A 15,638-nucleotide genomic window follows, 5' to 3' on the forward strand; every position below is an offset into this window, starting at 1 on the left:
TCAGGAGCTGACTGTTCATGTGCCAACTTTCAACTAACTTGAATGATGCCACAACTGGAAACTTGGGCTCCTCTTCCAGGCACAGTTGGGGACCCAGAGAGGGAAATGAAAGTTAGACAATTAACATCAAATTGGCATTACCCCAAACTACAGTTATAGTCATGACTACGACATAGCACAGCACAGAAAGAGGTTATTCGGCCCAACTGGTCAATGCTGGCGTTTGAGCTCCACATGAGCCTCCTCCCACTCCTCTTCATCTCACCCTATCAACATTTCCTTCTATTCCTTTCTTCCTCATGATTTATCTAGCTTCCCCTTAAATGCATCGAAGATATTTTCCTCAACACTCCTTGTGGTAGCAAATTCCACATTCTCCTGAATTACTTTTTGGATTTATTAGTGAATGTTTGGTCAAAGAGGTAGATTTTAAGGAGCATCTTAAAGGAGGAGAGAGAGGGGCGGAGAGGTTTACGGAGGGAATTCCATAGTTTAGGGCCCAGACAGCTGAAGGCACGGCCGCCAATGGTGGAGCGAAGGAAGTGGGGGATTTATAAGAGCAGGGAGGTCATGCTCGAACTGTATAAAACACTATTTAGGCCACAGCTCGAGTATTGCATACAGTTCTGGTCACCACATTACAGGAAAGATGTGATTGCACTAAAGAGGGTACAGAGGAGATTTACGAGGGTGTTGCCAGGACTGGAGAATTTTAGCTATGAGGAAAGATTGGATAGGCTGGGGTTGTTTTTTTTGGAACAGAGGAGGCTGAGGGGAGATTTAATTGAGGTGCATAAAATTATGAGGGAACCTAGATAGAGTGGATAGGAAGGACCTATTTCCCTTAGAAGAGAGGTCAATAAACAGGGGGCACAAATTTAAAATAATTGGTAGAAAGACTAAAGGGGAGCTGAGGAGAATTTTTTTTCACCCAGAGGGTGGTGGGGGTCTGGAACTCACTGCCTGAAAGGGTGGTCGAGGCAGAAACCCTCATCGCATTTAAAAAGTACTTAGACAAGCACTTGAAGTGCCGTAACCTACAAGGATATAGACCAAAAGCTAGACAGTGGGATTAGGCTAGATAGCTCTCTTTCAGCCACACAGAAACGATGGACCAAATGGCCTGTATGATTCTATGATTTATGACCCCCAGTTTTGGTTGCATCTTCTCTACTTTTACCCTATCAAACCCTTTCATAATCTTAAAGACCTCTATCAGGTCACCCCTCAGCCTTCTCTTTTCTAGAGAAAAGAGCCCCAGCCTGTTCTATACTGGACAGAAGTGCAACGAGCAGGGCTGTGAACATTGGATAAATCCTTGGTATAAGGTTTTCAGTCACAAACTGTAAAACTGAGACGTCCACATTTGCCAAAAAATAAAAATAATGTGTCCTGTTACGAACCACAATAGATGCCGAGCATCAGCTGTGGCTCAGATGGTGACACTCTTGTTTCTGAGTCATAAAGGTGATAGGTTCAAGCCCCACTCCAGAGACTTAGAGCACATAATCTAAGCTGACACTCCAATACAGTACTGCAGGAGTGCTGCACTGTCAGAGGTGCCACCTTTCAGATGAGACATTAAACCAAGGCCCTGTCTACCCTCTCAGGTAGTCATAAAAGATCCCATGGCACTATTTTGAAGACCAGCAAGGGAGTTCTCCCTGGTGTCCTGGCCAATCTTTATCCCTCAACCAACATCAATGAAACAGATTATCTGATCATTCTCACGTTGCTGTTTGTGGGACCTTGCTGTGCACAAATCGACTGCCGCATTTCCAACATTACAACAGCGACTACACTTCAAAATTACTTCATTGGCTGTAAATTGCTTTGGGACATGCTGAAGTCATGAAAGATGCTATATAAATGCGAGCTCCTTCTGTCTCAGTATTCCCCTTGAATAATGCTTAAGTGAGGAAGACTCCTGCTTAATTTAAAAAATTTTGACACCACCATCTGCTCGTAGAACTATTCCCACCCACTCACAGTGAGATCCGCTCGTCTCTACCACAGGGACTGAGACAGAATTCGAAATCCTGAACACGAGGAATCAATATGGTTTTTTAAAAGACCTACAAATACAGCTCCATTTTGTTTTGAAATGGTTTGTATTAGAAGCAGCACAGGGTAGGGTGTTTTCTAAATCGAAACAGAAGGCTGAAGATTAATTGGAAGCCACACTGTGTGATGGGAGCTCACATTACAGAAGTGAGATCTGATGTACTGGAAACTAGCAGGACTTCCTACTGTTCCTGATAATTGGGTATGTCTGGTGGTGGAGGCTGAGCCCAGTGACATGCGTACTCACATCACGTGTACACTCTGTGTACTTTGCAACAACCCTTATATTTATTTGGTGTTTTGCACCAGAACTCATTTGATGAAGATTCTTCTTATATATTCGCTTAGGAACGGGATTAGGCCATTCAGCCCCTTTAGACTGTTCCGCCATTCAATTAGATCATGGCTGATCTGTATCTTAACTCCATCTGCCCACCTTTCGTAACCCTTAATACCTTTGCCTAACAAAAATCTATCATATCTTCTTGTGCAGATCACGCCCATTCCCTCCACCCTAATTTTCCCTCTGACTTTCCCCCCTCACCTTTCTCCTGAATGTAATGGCTCATGTGAGATCAGGGACAGTTATTGTCATCAGGTTTTTTGACTGTGCGTTAGGGAATGGGGAAATTATAACTGAACCCAAACTTGCCTCGTCTGGTTTCCAGCACGTAAACTCCTTCGATCACTCGATAGGGATCAAGAGCGTGGGCCGGGGCTGATTCTTCCTGCTTCGAGCTTGGAGGTGCTGGGAACAATTGTAGCAACAATAGCCCTGATTTTAATCCAGCCCGCCCGGCGTGAACTGGGCGGGCGGGTAGTTAAAATGGCGGAGGGGGGAGTTTGGCGCCACGTTCCTGATGATTTCCTGCCCCGCGCCATTTTAACTGCCGGGATTTAGGCAGCCGGGAGGCCTAATTAAAATGGGGATGTCGTGGCCCGATGACATCATCGTCGCCGCAATTTTAACATCAGCTGGCGGCAAATCAGCATTGGGCCAGGGCAGGCCCACTTCAGTTGGGTTTTTGCTCATTTTTCTAATGTTCCTTGTAGCCCAGGGGGAGCAGGAGAAATCTCGGGCTTCCAACTCCTCGGGGCTTTCCCCACCCCTTCTCCTGTCGCGATCGGCTCGGATCCCCTCCTACCCACGCCCCCCTCCCCCCCTTCCCACCACTCACTTACTTTGCCGGGATTGTTCCCTTGGTACCCCGGTGACGTCAGCCTCTGGCCCGATTACCCGCTCCCGCCCTGACGTCACTCCGGCCGGCCTCAGCGAAACTCTCTGGGGGGGGGGGGGGCCGTTTCCCTCCTGCCTCGCGCCCCCACCCACCCCGAGTTAAAATCCCAGGGTTATAATTCTGCCAGCCCTGGGAGGGAGAGGTAAGGCCGGGGCTGGGGAGGCCCAAAGGACTCCTGCTCCTCCTCGGCCAGAATAACTCCTCAGAAAAGTGATTATATCGTGGACTCCTGAATCTGGAAGTTAAAATGCCATTTCGACGTAAAGTAGGCCCCAGCCTGCCACAGGCCAGCGGCCCTCCCGTGCCTGAATTTAGGGAAGTAAAGATGATGCGAGAGCGGGAATGTGTCGGGAATGAGGCACGACAATCCCTCACCATCTTAACCTCCCCCCCCCATCCCCCCATCCCCACACCTTTCCCAACGGGAGAGGCAGGGGGTTAAAATCTACCCCAAAAGTGTTTCAATTTCTATTTAAAGTTGTGACTTTAGTGTCCGTTCTGATAGTTTGGGGTTAATATTACATTTCATAAATCAATTCCAGTTGGTCTCGGGATACAGGGATTTGTCAGGAGTCTAAGGGTTAAGTTTCTGTTAATGAGAAAATCTCACTTCAAGTTTCAGATTAATAATGGGAGGCTGCTTTAGAATCGGTGCTGGCTCCCGATCTCCTCGGCAGCATTTAAGCTACCACTTTTTTGCATTTTCCCATTGTGTTTGTCAGCCTGGTGTCGGAGACCAACACATTGCATTACACAGCTCAGTGCACACACGTACTTTTTCAAATCTTTCGACAATCGAGCATTACAGAAAGAGTTTTACCCCTCTCGCTGACATTAACCTGCCTGAAGAAAATGCCACCGGAATGTGTAAAATTGACACTAAAAAGCAGGGGTTAATTTAACACTTCCCTTGCCCCTCCCCCCGCCCCACCTCCCACCAATCCCATTTTCTCGCTGCCTCTCCGGCTCTCGCTGGGGGACAATTTCACAGTCATCGGCAACGCTCAAGTAATTTGTCCACGTGGCTGTTCTTCGCAGGCGAGGATAGACAGTGAGCGTTGGCAGATTATTCATCTATAGGGGCCTTGAAATATCTCATTGAAACATTACAAAATTCTTACAGCGCTCGACAGGGTAGATGCAAGGAGGATGATCCCCTGGCTGGGGAGTCTAGAACCAGGGGTCACAGTCTCAGAATGAAGGGTAGGCCATTTAGGACTGAGATGAGGAGAAATTTCTTCACTCAGAGGGTGGTGAATCTTTGGAATTCTCTACCCCAGAGGGCTGCGGAGGCTCAGTCATTGAGTACATTCAAAACAGAGATCGATAGATTTCTAGATATCAACGGCATCAAGGGATATGGGGATGGTGCAGGAAAATGGCGTTGAGGTAGAAGATCAGCCATGATCTTATTGAATGGCGGAGCAGGCTCGAGGGGCCGGATGACCTACTCCTGCTCCTAGTTCTTACGTTCTTGCCCCAGGCGTACATGCCTATATGCTCAAACAGGGGCCTCTGCATAATGAGGAGCAATGGGAATCCTGCCAGTTTTCCCTTTTCCTATCCCAGGAATGCTGAGGCAAATTGTAGTGCCCCATCCCTGCAATGGCTGAGACCAACTAACACATTGAAGACTGAAGATGGAACCGGGAACCATCTTGGTTGGCATGGCTAAGTAGTCTATTATGTGGTGAGTACATCTCTTTCCAAATCCTGTCTGGGAAGACCCTTCTACTATCTCGCCCTCACTCCTGGTCTGGAAAAAAAAACATCTTGCTGTCTGTTAGACGGTCCTCTCACCTCTGGCCTCCAACTTCTCTTTCTGCAATCTTTCCTGTCTTTCTCTATCGATACTACCAAGATCATTGCTCGTCCGAACTTTCCTCCTGAGATCCAAACATACTGGCCTATGCGCTATTTTTTTTTCCCTCTCTGCATCTCCACTGTGTTGAAATCAGGACTCGTCATGGCATCTGCTACTCCAGTTCATTCTTGCTCTGGATATCTAAATGATGAAGCTCCTCTCTCTCCCTTCACTGTTCCCTTCTTCTTACATTCAATAACCCTTAAAAAACCAAATTTGGTGTCACCTATCTTGTACCTCTTGGGTTATCTTTCGTCTCCTACTCTTTTCAGCTTGTTGTTATCTTGAACTCGGGATGGACCTTTACTTAGCTTCTCAATAGTAACGAAGATCAAATCAGACGGTAAATTTGAGGCAACTTCAAAGCATAACAACAACAAGACTTTGGTGTCAGAATAAAATGCGCCAGTAAACACAATAAATGATAAAAGCTGAATATAAATTTGTCGCTGAATTCAGCAATGATGAATGACAAAAAGAAAACACAGTGCAAGCAGCGTTTGCTGTTATTAATGCATTTTAAAGTGTTCATTGTGTAGCTCTTAAAGCAATTTACAGCCACAGCTCTGGGCTCCCAGACATTATTGATCTGTAGAAGCCGCTGTTAGGAGAGATATGTGGGACAGCATGTGAAAGGTGTCACGGACAAAGTAGGTGTTTGGACAGACGTTTGTCTTTGGTACAAGGTGGAGGCATTATGCTCGAGAAGCTTCTGTGGTTATTCTCCTCCACCTCCCACTGATACATGGATGTCTTCTCGGGTTGCCAACTCTGGTTGGACATATTCCTGGAGGTGTCATCACATGACCTCCCACCTCCAACTGCCCCGCCCTCACACTTCTGCTATTGGTCGCCAAACATGTCCATCCTCGCGGTGCCCCGCCTTCCCAGGCCAATTGGAAAGGGAGTAGACGCTTCATTATCCGATTGGATGATTCTTGTCAAACAGCCTTTTTCTCTCCACGTCCAATATTTTTAGAACTAATAAACAAAGGCGTTCAAAAAATTTTTTATAAAACAATTAAAAAAATTTTTTTTCTTTTGTTCATTATTCATTACTTATAAAAAATATTGGAGATGTGGGAAAAAAGGCTGTTTGACTGGGCGGGGTGGTTGAAGGCGGGAGGTCATGTGATGAAACCACCAGGAGTTGGCAACCCGATTTCGGACAGAAGTCCGACACTGTAATTGCTCCGAAGCAGAATGCAGTCTTCTATTACACAGCAGGCCAGCAATACAATAACACAGCGATAATTTGGGGAGATTAAACTCAACTTCAGCCATGTATCTGACAAGAGAAAATCTGACTCCTCGTAATGAACGTAATTGTGACAAATGTACTTTATATCTGCAACATGAGCCACTTACCTCCTGTTGCTATGGTGATCTGGCGCAAATAATGGCCATAGAAAGGGAAATCGAAGGACAAAATCACTCTCTGTGGAAAAGAACGAAATGACAAGTGTGTTCAATAAAAGCAGCATAAACACAGAGTCTGTGCGTGACATATAAAAGGCAACATGACACAACTTTAAAAATATTCAGAAACTGCAAAGTCTCGCTGGGCTGGAAACTATAGAGCTCCAATTCAACTGGGTCGTGGGAGGTGGGTGGGGAGCAGTCGTGCCCCTGAATTAGAACCCAAACCAAATGTAACACAAAAAGTGAGGCTCAACTGATCACCTCCGCCACCAACAGGTCCTTTTTCCAAATCGGCCGTGCCTTCAGCTGCCTAGGCCCTGAGCTCTGGAATTCCCTCCCTAAACCTCTCCGCCTCTCTACCCTCTCTCTCCTCCTTTGAGATGCTCCTTAAAACCTACCATTTAAACCATGGCAAATAAGGTGCTCAGTTGCATTAGCAGAGGAAGAGGGTACAAATCATAATAACCTCCTCCAGCCCTACCACCCTCCGAGATCTCTGCGCTCCTTCAATTCTTGCCTCTTGCGCATCCCCGATTTTAATCGCTTCACCTAAGCCCTTGTCATAAAACTGGATTGTCAGGTGTTGAAGGATAGAATACTAGAGCCTGGTCTTCAGTTGCTTCCAAGCCTCTATTCACAGAGATCCACATTATACCCATCATACCCTAGGTAAGTTCTCATTTAAACGGATATAAGAAAGTCCCCAATCGATACGCACCACCTGAATACAATTAACACTAATTGATATAAATCATATGAATACAATTAACAGCCCTAAGCTCGGGAATTCCTACACCTCTCTGCTTCTCCACTTCTCTCTCCTCCTTTAAGACGCTCCTTAAAACCTACCTCTTTGACCAAGCTTTTAGTCACCTGTCCTAATATCTCCATACGTGGCTTGGTGTCAAATTTTGTTTGGAAATCGCTCCTGTGAGGCACCTTGGGACATTTTACTATGTTAAAGGCGCTATATAAATGCAAGTAATTGTTGTTGTTGTATTGTCACTGCACCGGGTATTGGTCAGACCCCATTTTGCATACTGTGGAACTCCTCCTCTCCCTCTTACATAGAATGTACAGCACAGAAACAGGCCATTCGGCCCAACTGGTCCATGCCGGCGTTTATGCTCCACACGAGCCTCCTCCCACCTTACTTCATCGAACCCCATCAATATATCCTTCTATTCCTTTCTCCCTCATGCGTTATCTAGCTTCCCCTTAAATCTACAATCTACAGACTTTTGAAACCCAAGATTGAGGTCACATAAACATTACTTCCTGATTCATCTCATCTTCCCTCTTGCTTTTTTCAATGTTGGTGGTATCCCTGACTATGGGCCTTGGATCTTCACATAAGTGTCTGGGCAGGTAAGCAATGATTTATGACCAGTTCAACTTTAAACACTTTTACATCAAGCTACGTATTCACGTCAATCCGTGCCATTGGCTTTAGTTACAAAGTTCACCTGTGCCATTTAAGCCTTGTGACGGACAGGGCTAAAATTCAAATACAACAGGTTGGGCTGAGCTGTAGGGCTGGGAGTGAGAGATTAAGCACACCACAAGGAATTATTCTGAAAATTGGAAAACAAAATTAGGAGCTTACTGAAGCTTGTCGGTGTGTGTTTGAGAGAATCCCGTGGACCCTCACTTTGCTCTTGTCCACCTTTGTGAAGTCGACCCAGAGCTCCTTCGTTCTGGAGTCATTTGGTCCGTAGCTTCTGGATACATAGTAGTTATGGTAGTCTTCCTGAAACACAATAATACCATTTACAGCCAAAAAAGGTCCATTATTGCTGGAAACAATCTGAACTGTTTCATGCCCTCGGTTACAATACTTGCTGACTGCTATGACTTTTTTTTGAGATAAGCCCAATTTTTGTCCATTTATCTGGAACTTTCATCTCACTGGCTACGTTGCAATTTTCCTGGAGATCTTCTCCAATCTACTCCTGCTGATTGACTTTATTTCAAAAATGCCATGAAGCTTCCAGTTGATTTCTCCTCGTGTTCTGCATTTCACGCGACAGAAACATCTCCCCATTCACCAACGCTGCACTATGTCTCTACCAGAGTTCACCATTACAACAGTGACTACATTTCAAAAGTACTTCATTGGCTGTAAAGCGCTTTGCGACATCCTAAGGTCGTGCAAGGCGCTATATAAATGCAAGTTCTTTCTTTAGTTGCCTGTACAGTATTCCTGGGTGACTTGCATTTAAACCGTGAGCTTCACCATTAGCAATTTTGCTCTCGGGCCTGCCTTTCTCTCTCTTTTTGTTTTCTGTCATCTTGGTTTTTCTCTCACATCTGTTCAGCCCCCTGCCCGCACGTGCTGTTCCCAGGCCTCTCTCTCCCCCGGAAGGATTCATTCTCTACTGATTTTCTTTCTGACTCCTTTCTCTGAAAATTGTCCTGAGAGTTATTGATTTTAACTTCATTCCACAGAGTGGTGACAATACAATAAATTGAAGAGTAAATTTACACTACCAACTGTTAGGGCACGTCCATCACTGACAGTATAGTGAACCAGGGAACCTCATGTTACAATCACAGTGAAGATTATTAATGGTCATCAAAATTGTAGCAGTTGTGACAAAAAGATTGGTACGGCTAAATGATGCTTCATATATAGTGGAAAAATGTTCAGATCATGAAGATTTGTCACACATTTTTTAAGTGTTAAAAGTGACAATGTGCTATTTCCCCAAATCCATCTGGTAAACAATTCTTGCAAACAATATACTCCATGGGTAAAAGCCAATTAACCTTTCAAGCCATAACATTATCAGTAAGGGAAATTCAGCACACAGTAGTGCAATCAGTACTTCAAGGGCCACACATTCTGACCTTTGAACTGAGGAAACGTTAACACCAGATCACTTTCTTGTACGACACGCCGGAGCCTTCTGAGGCTGCGCAGACGCTAAACGCCCATAAAAAGAACTATTCTAACGGGCTGCTCGCAGCGGTGCTGCAGGAGATCGATCGGCAATCCCGGGAGACTCTCGGACGATCCGGGAAGTTTGGCAACCCTAAGCGGGAGTGGGCCGCCCGGCTCCACAGCACTACTGCTGGCCGCTGCCAGCCTGCGATCGCCCCCTCCCCCCTTTCCCATTCATCTCCACCCTACCCGGACCTTCCCGAGGGCCGGTGTCGCGGTCGGCCTGGATTGGTCCTCTCTGAACCGGCTAGCTACCACCGGATGCCCGATTGGCGTCCACTGCTCGCCTGAAATATGGTGACGAGGCCCGAGGCAGAATTTCAGACGAGCCTCGCGCCTCCGGCTCCTGGCGCACGCTCCGAGCGCGTAGCCTGTTTCATAGAATCATAGAAAGGTTACAGCACGGAAGGAGGCCATTCGGCCCATCGAGTCCGGGCCAGCTCTATGCGAGAACAATCCAGCTAGTCCCGTTCCCCCGTAGCCCTGCAAATTTTCTCCTTTCAAGTATTTATCCAGTTCCCTTTTGAAAGCCATGATTGAATCTGCCTCCACCACCCCCTCAGGCAATGCGTTCCAGATCCTAACCACTCGCTGTGTAAAAAAGTTTTCCCTCATGTCACCTTTGGTTCTTTTGCCAATCACCTTAAATCTATGTCCTCTGGTCCTTGACCCTTCCGCCAATGGGAACAGTTTCTCTCTATCCACCCTGTCTAGACCCTTCATGCTTTTGAATACCTCTATCAAATCTCCTCGCAACCGTCTCTGTTCCAAGGAGGACAACCAGTCTATCCACGTAACTAAAGTCCCTCATCCCTGGAATCATTCCAGTAATTATCTTCTGCACCCTCGCTAAGGCCGTCACAGCTTTTCAGACCTGAAAACAGGCCTAAACCAATTTCCTGGCCCAATGTCACTTAATTAAACTTGTGAAGTTACAAAGGTTTCTAAAATTAACCAGAATGAACCATGTTTAATATAAAATTCAACATGTTCCAAGGAGTATGTGCCAGCACCCTCTGTCCCCACCCCCTTCTAGAAATGAATGTGCCAGTGGGCACAAGGAGTTAGGGTTTCATTTGTAAGGAGTGTGCACCATTCTACACTTGTCATCTGAGATTGGTTAAGGGTTGGGACTGTTCAGGAACCAAATAACACAGGACTTCCACTGGTTACGCCCTCCAACAAAAGATTGCAGTAGCTTTGACCAATCCGAAAAGCCAACAGGGGTTGAGGAATGTGATGAGAAGCACAGCCCTAATCCCTGCCGGGGAAAGCTGCACTCGGTCGTCCCATCAGGACAATGACCTCCCAGTTTTGGAAGCAAGCTATCACCAGACAGAGTGTCCCTTCAACTCTAACCCTTTGATGTGTTCCCCATTTTTCCAGTCGATAATAAGCGAATACTGAGCCCATTTTCATAGTTTGACAGTTCAAGCTCGGCTCTTTGGTGAATGAAAAATGATCTTTCAAGAATGCTTACGAATAAATTCTTATCAGTGGACGTTTCATGTAAAAAGTTTCCCTCTTCTGTTCAGTTCCCAAAATAGCACGTCCAGTTGAGGTCAATGTTGCACAAAGTTTACCAGAATCTCCTGGACATTAATTACGTCCCAACTTTTAAGAGTATAATTTACCACGTTTGTTTTCAGCGGCATTATTTACTTTGCTCTGTTCTCACTCCTGAACAGTCCCAGGCCCTATACTGACACCAGGGCACCCTTGGGAGAAATGCATCTGTAGGTTTCCTGGAGAATGGACAAAAAGTCCATATGATTCGGAAATAACTGTCAGCAGTACCGTAGTGATAGTCAGCGCTTAGCCCTTTTAGAATCCAACTGTACTTGACCTTTCCAGATTGAATACGTCCAGTTTTTTTGTTTCAATTTTTTTTTTGGGGGGCCGGTATAAGAGATTGAGGTCAGTGTTAGGGAATGGAACTCAGTTCATTGGCGACACCAAGCGTCAGCATCAAGTACACTGCCAGGTCAGGTATAGCAAAGGTCGATGCAAAGCAAACTCCCTCTGCTCTGACCCAACATGCTTCACTCCCCCAACCACAGAGCTCCCTCTTCTGCACGAGTTTGGAACTTGTTCTATTATTTTCCCTCAACGAGCTTCTTTCAGTCTGTCTGAATGACAGACAGGGTTGAATTTCCTGGGGGCTTCTCCCGCTGTAACCTCAGCCGAGGTTCAGCGGACACCCCACCTTTCCGCGCCAACGGGGTTTCCGCTGAAGTTAGGGCAGCGGAACGGGGTGTGGGGGGAACTCTGAGGACATTCACCACCACCCCCCCAACTGTTAATTTTGTGCTGCCCATCAGAAACTAGGTTCAGATGTCCAAACTCATTCCACACAGAACCCTTACAGCCAGCAGACAGAGGAGGTGTTCAGTCTGGGCCGGATTTAAACCCAGGTCCTGGAAATTTCGTCTGGAGCTCGTTGCTCTAGACCTTGGGGGCAAGGGTAGGGTTGCCAACTCTGGTTGGACGTATTCCTGGAGGTTTCATCACATGGTCTCCCACCTCCTGACACTCCCGCCATTGGTCGCCCGACACGCCCATCCTCGTGGTGCCCCGCCTTCCCACACTGATTGGAAGGCAAGAGGGCTCTTAATTACCCAATTGGATGATGCATGACTGTCAGTCAAACAGCCCTTTTATCCTATCCCCCAATATTTTTATAACCAATAAATGTTCAAAGAAGATGAAAGAAAACTCTCAATTTTTTTTAATACCCCTATGATTTATCCCCCCCCGGGTTTGCTCACAGCAATGTCCTCGAGATTAATCTTTAATTCCTGGAGACGCCAGGACAATCCTGGAGGGTTGGCAACCCTAGGCAGGGCGGGGCAGGGGGGAAGGGGTACAGAAGGGATATGCTGGCGCATCCTTCCTTAATAAACAGGGAAGAGAAACAAGGGTGGATAACAAGGGCTTGCAGCATAATTGTAAGATCTCTGGATATGACAGTCTGCAGTTACATTTCACTGTCTGTACAAAATAATGGGTTTTGCTTTTGTCTAAACGACCTGAAAATAAGAAACAAATTCCTGAGCTGAAGGTTAATCGTGATAGTGAGTAAAGTTTGAGAAAAAACTGCTTTGCTGAAGGATGGTGGGAATTAATTTTAATGGGGTAATTGTTGCTCGATAACCTGAACAAAAATTATGATGTGTAATTTGCTTAAAAGCTGGTACTTAAGGCTGCCTTTACCTTACGATTGTGATTTAGTGTCAGCTTGGCTCAGCGGTAGCCCACTTGCCTGTGATTTAGGAAGGTTGTGGGTTCAAGTCCCACTCCAGAGACTTGAGCACATAATCTAGGCTGACACTCCAAGTGTAGTACTGAGGGAGTGCTGCACTATCCGAGGTGCCGTCTTTCCGATTAGACATTAAACCGAGGCATCGTCTGCCCTTTCAGGTGGACATAAAAGATCCCACAGCACTGTTTCAAAGAAGAAATATTGGCCATTGTTCTGGCCAATATTTATCGCACAACTGGTCATTTATCTCATTGCTGTTTGTGGGATCTTGCTGTGCCCAAATTGGCTGCCGCCTTTCGCCACTAAACAACAGTGACTGCAGTTCAAATGTAATGTTCTGGGGGGTCCTGAAGATGTGAACGGTGTTATTTATGCACCAGTTCTTTCTTTATTCTGATGCTGCTGTCCGCGGCCCCAGTTTCAGTGGCAGTGCAGAAGGTACATGAGGCAGTTTTGGTGCTTCTGAAGGTTTCGAGGCCCATCGACTGACATGGCTTGTTGCCGCTGGAGATGCTGGCAGGCTTCTTAATTTTGGTTGCCGGGGGGGCAACCGGCTCAGTCCTGCCTGTACAACTCAGTGTTGTGGTTCTGCACTCGTTGGCTTGTTGGTACCTGCCCCAAAAAACGGGGAAAGCACTTCATCCCGAAACAACGTCCCAAAATACAGCTCGGTTACTTCCTGTCGTTCCGTCAGTGTGGAATCCACCTCATAATATAAGTGGGACAGATTCTAGCACATCAGGGAGCCGATTTTCACTGCCTTCGCCTGGCGTTGACGGGGTGGTTAATGGCCTCAAAATGGGGTCAGTTGCCTTATCGCCCCCTTTAACACGGACGATGTGTTCGGCTCCATTTTGAAAGGGGCCTACCGCCAGGTGTCCAAAGCGCCCGCCAGATTCAGGCAGTAGGCCCTTTTTAATATGGAAATCGTGGGTCCTATCACATAAATAGGACCCCAATTACCATTTTAGGTCAGAACTGGTCAAAGCCTGCACCGTGCCCACTCCGACCAGTTCAATGGGCGATGGAACCAAAGAGGTCCAGCCAAAGGCAGGTGTCGAATTATTTTTGTGGGCCCCGGAGGAGCAGGAGTGCGCCACAAAATTAATCTGGGCCACCGCCGCCCCAGGACCCCCGCCCTCCGCGATCGCGGCCTCCCCAACGTAACTTACCTGGCTAGCGATCGCCCAGGCCCGATCATGAAACCTCGATCCAGGCGAGCTGCATCGCAATGACTGTTTGGAGCCCCATAGCTGGCCTGCCAAATTTAAATGCGGCCGGGGCCTCAAAATCGCTGGGGGGGGGCTTTTAGCCCCCCAGAACGGGCGGCCGACCATCACGCTCCGCCTGTCGGTCGCCCGAAAGTTAAAATCAATCCCCGGGACTCGCAAAAGAATCCAAATGTGGATCTAGGTGCTGAGAATCTAGGTACCATTTTCGAAGTTCTGTTAACTCACTTTACCCCTCAGAAGCTGTTCTCCTTAGAACAGAGACGGTTAAGGAGTGATTTGATGAGAGGTGTTCAAAATCATGAAGGGTTTTGATAGAGTAAATAAGGAGAAACTGTTTCCAGTGGCAGAGGGTCGGTAACCAGAAGACACAGATTTAAGGCAATTGGCAAAAGAACCAGAGGCGACTTGAGGAAAAAAAAATTATGCAGCGAGTTGTTATGATCTGGAATGCATTGCCTGAAAGGGCGGTGGAAGCAGATTCAATAGTAACTTTCAAAAGGGAATTGGATAAATACTTGAAGGGGGAAAATTTGCAGGGCTATGAGGAAAGAGCAGGGGAATGGAACTAATTGGACAGCACTTTCAAAGAGCCGGCACAGGCACGATGGGCTGAATGGCCTCCTTTTGTGCTGCATCATTCTACAATTCTATGATACAAACGTCGATCAGTACACATTACCTGGCTCATCTATTATATGATTCTAAGTTACTGTTGGTGATATCATCATGTCAGTGTGTGATATTCCTTTCCTGCAATTTCAATGCGGGCATTAGACTGTTTACTTTAAATGGGCTTAATGTCGCCACTAAAATAACAGGCAAGGAACATGTCTATCTGATAATATGGAAAACAGTCCTTTCTTTTAATACCTTTGAGCAGCAACACTGCTTAGAAACCCTAACACTCCTTTGCGTGTTATTTTGATGCAATCGCAAACCGCTAATGAGTTAGTAACTGGCTTTAAAAAGAAGCTCTGAGAGTCACGTCAGGCAGAGGAAACAAAACCCCTCGGTGCAACATGATTGTTATACACTGTTGTAGTTGGCGTGACAGAAAAGATGCCAAATGATTTCATTCTTGTAGCTTGTGCCTGTGTATTCGCAATGCACATACAATTTTAAAGTCTGTAATGGTGAGAATGTCTGGCACTTGGGGCTTGGAGGGAGTGAGAGGCAGTCACACTTGGTGAACTTACAGATTTTTGCTGAAAATCTAACGGCGTCTGAACAACGCACACCGTTATTAACGCGCAAATTGGCCAGCAACTTGTCGCGAGGAAGAGATACCCCGTGAATTGCGAATCGCCACACGTCGCTGGCCGATTTGCGCCGCTCCGCCGTTAGCTTCGCGAAACCGGCATCTCGCGCTTAACCGCCCCGTGATTTTCATGAAGTTGCTGCGTTTGCACATTGGTAGCCCTTTAAACCGCCACAGAAAGTTAACGCTGGTATTTATCAGCGTAAGTGACCTTTTAATGACATGATAATTGTTAATGACTGCCAACCAACCTCTCTTGCCCAGAAAGTAAACAATTATAAGCTTGGAGTCTCATTCCTTCGGGTTGTGAATTGTGTAAGGAGATTTTTAAAATGTTAAATTTTCCATTTTTAA

At 46.4% G+C, this 15,638-nt stretch overlaps 1 protein-coding gene across 1 annotated transcript in view; it reads right to left on the reverse strand.

Moving 5' to 3' along the window:
- The window catches only part of LOC137299854 (plexin domain-containing protein 1-like), a 212,399-nt gene that overhangs the window by 115,458 nt on the left and 81,303 nt on the right, over positions 1-15,638 (reverse strand). The window contains exons 3-4 of the mRNA XM_067968792.1: positions 8,195-8,338; positions 6,535-6,604 (exon numbers count right to left, since the gene is read on the reverse strand). Coding sequence (XP_067824893.1) covers positions 6,535-6,604; positions 8,195-8,338 — 214 coding nt within the window. The remainder of the gene's footprint in view (positions 1-6,534; positions 6,605-8,194; positions 8,339-15,638) is intronic.

The sequence above is a fragment of the Heptranchias perlo genome, chromosome 30, assembly GCF_035084215.1.
Source record: "Heptranchias perlo isolate sHepPer1 chromosome 30, sHepPer1.hap1, whole genome shotgun sequence".
Taxonomy (NCBI): domain Eukaryota; kingdom Metazoa; phylum Chordata; class Chondrichthyes; order Hexanchiformes; family Hexanchidae; genus Heptranchias; species Heptranchias perlo.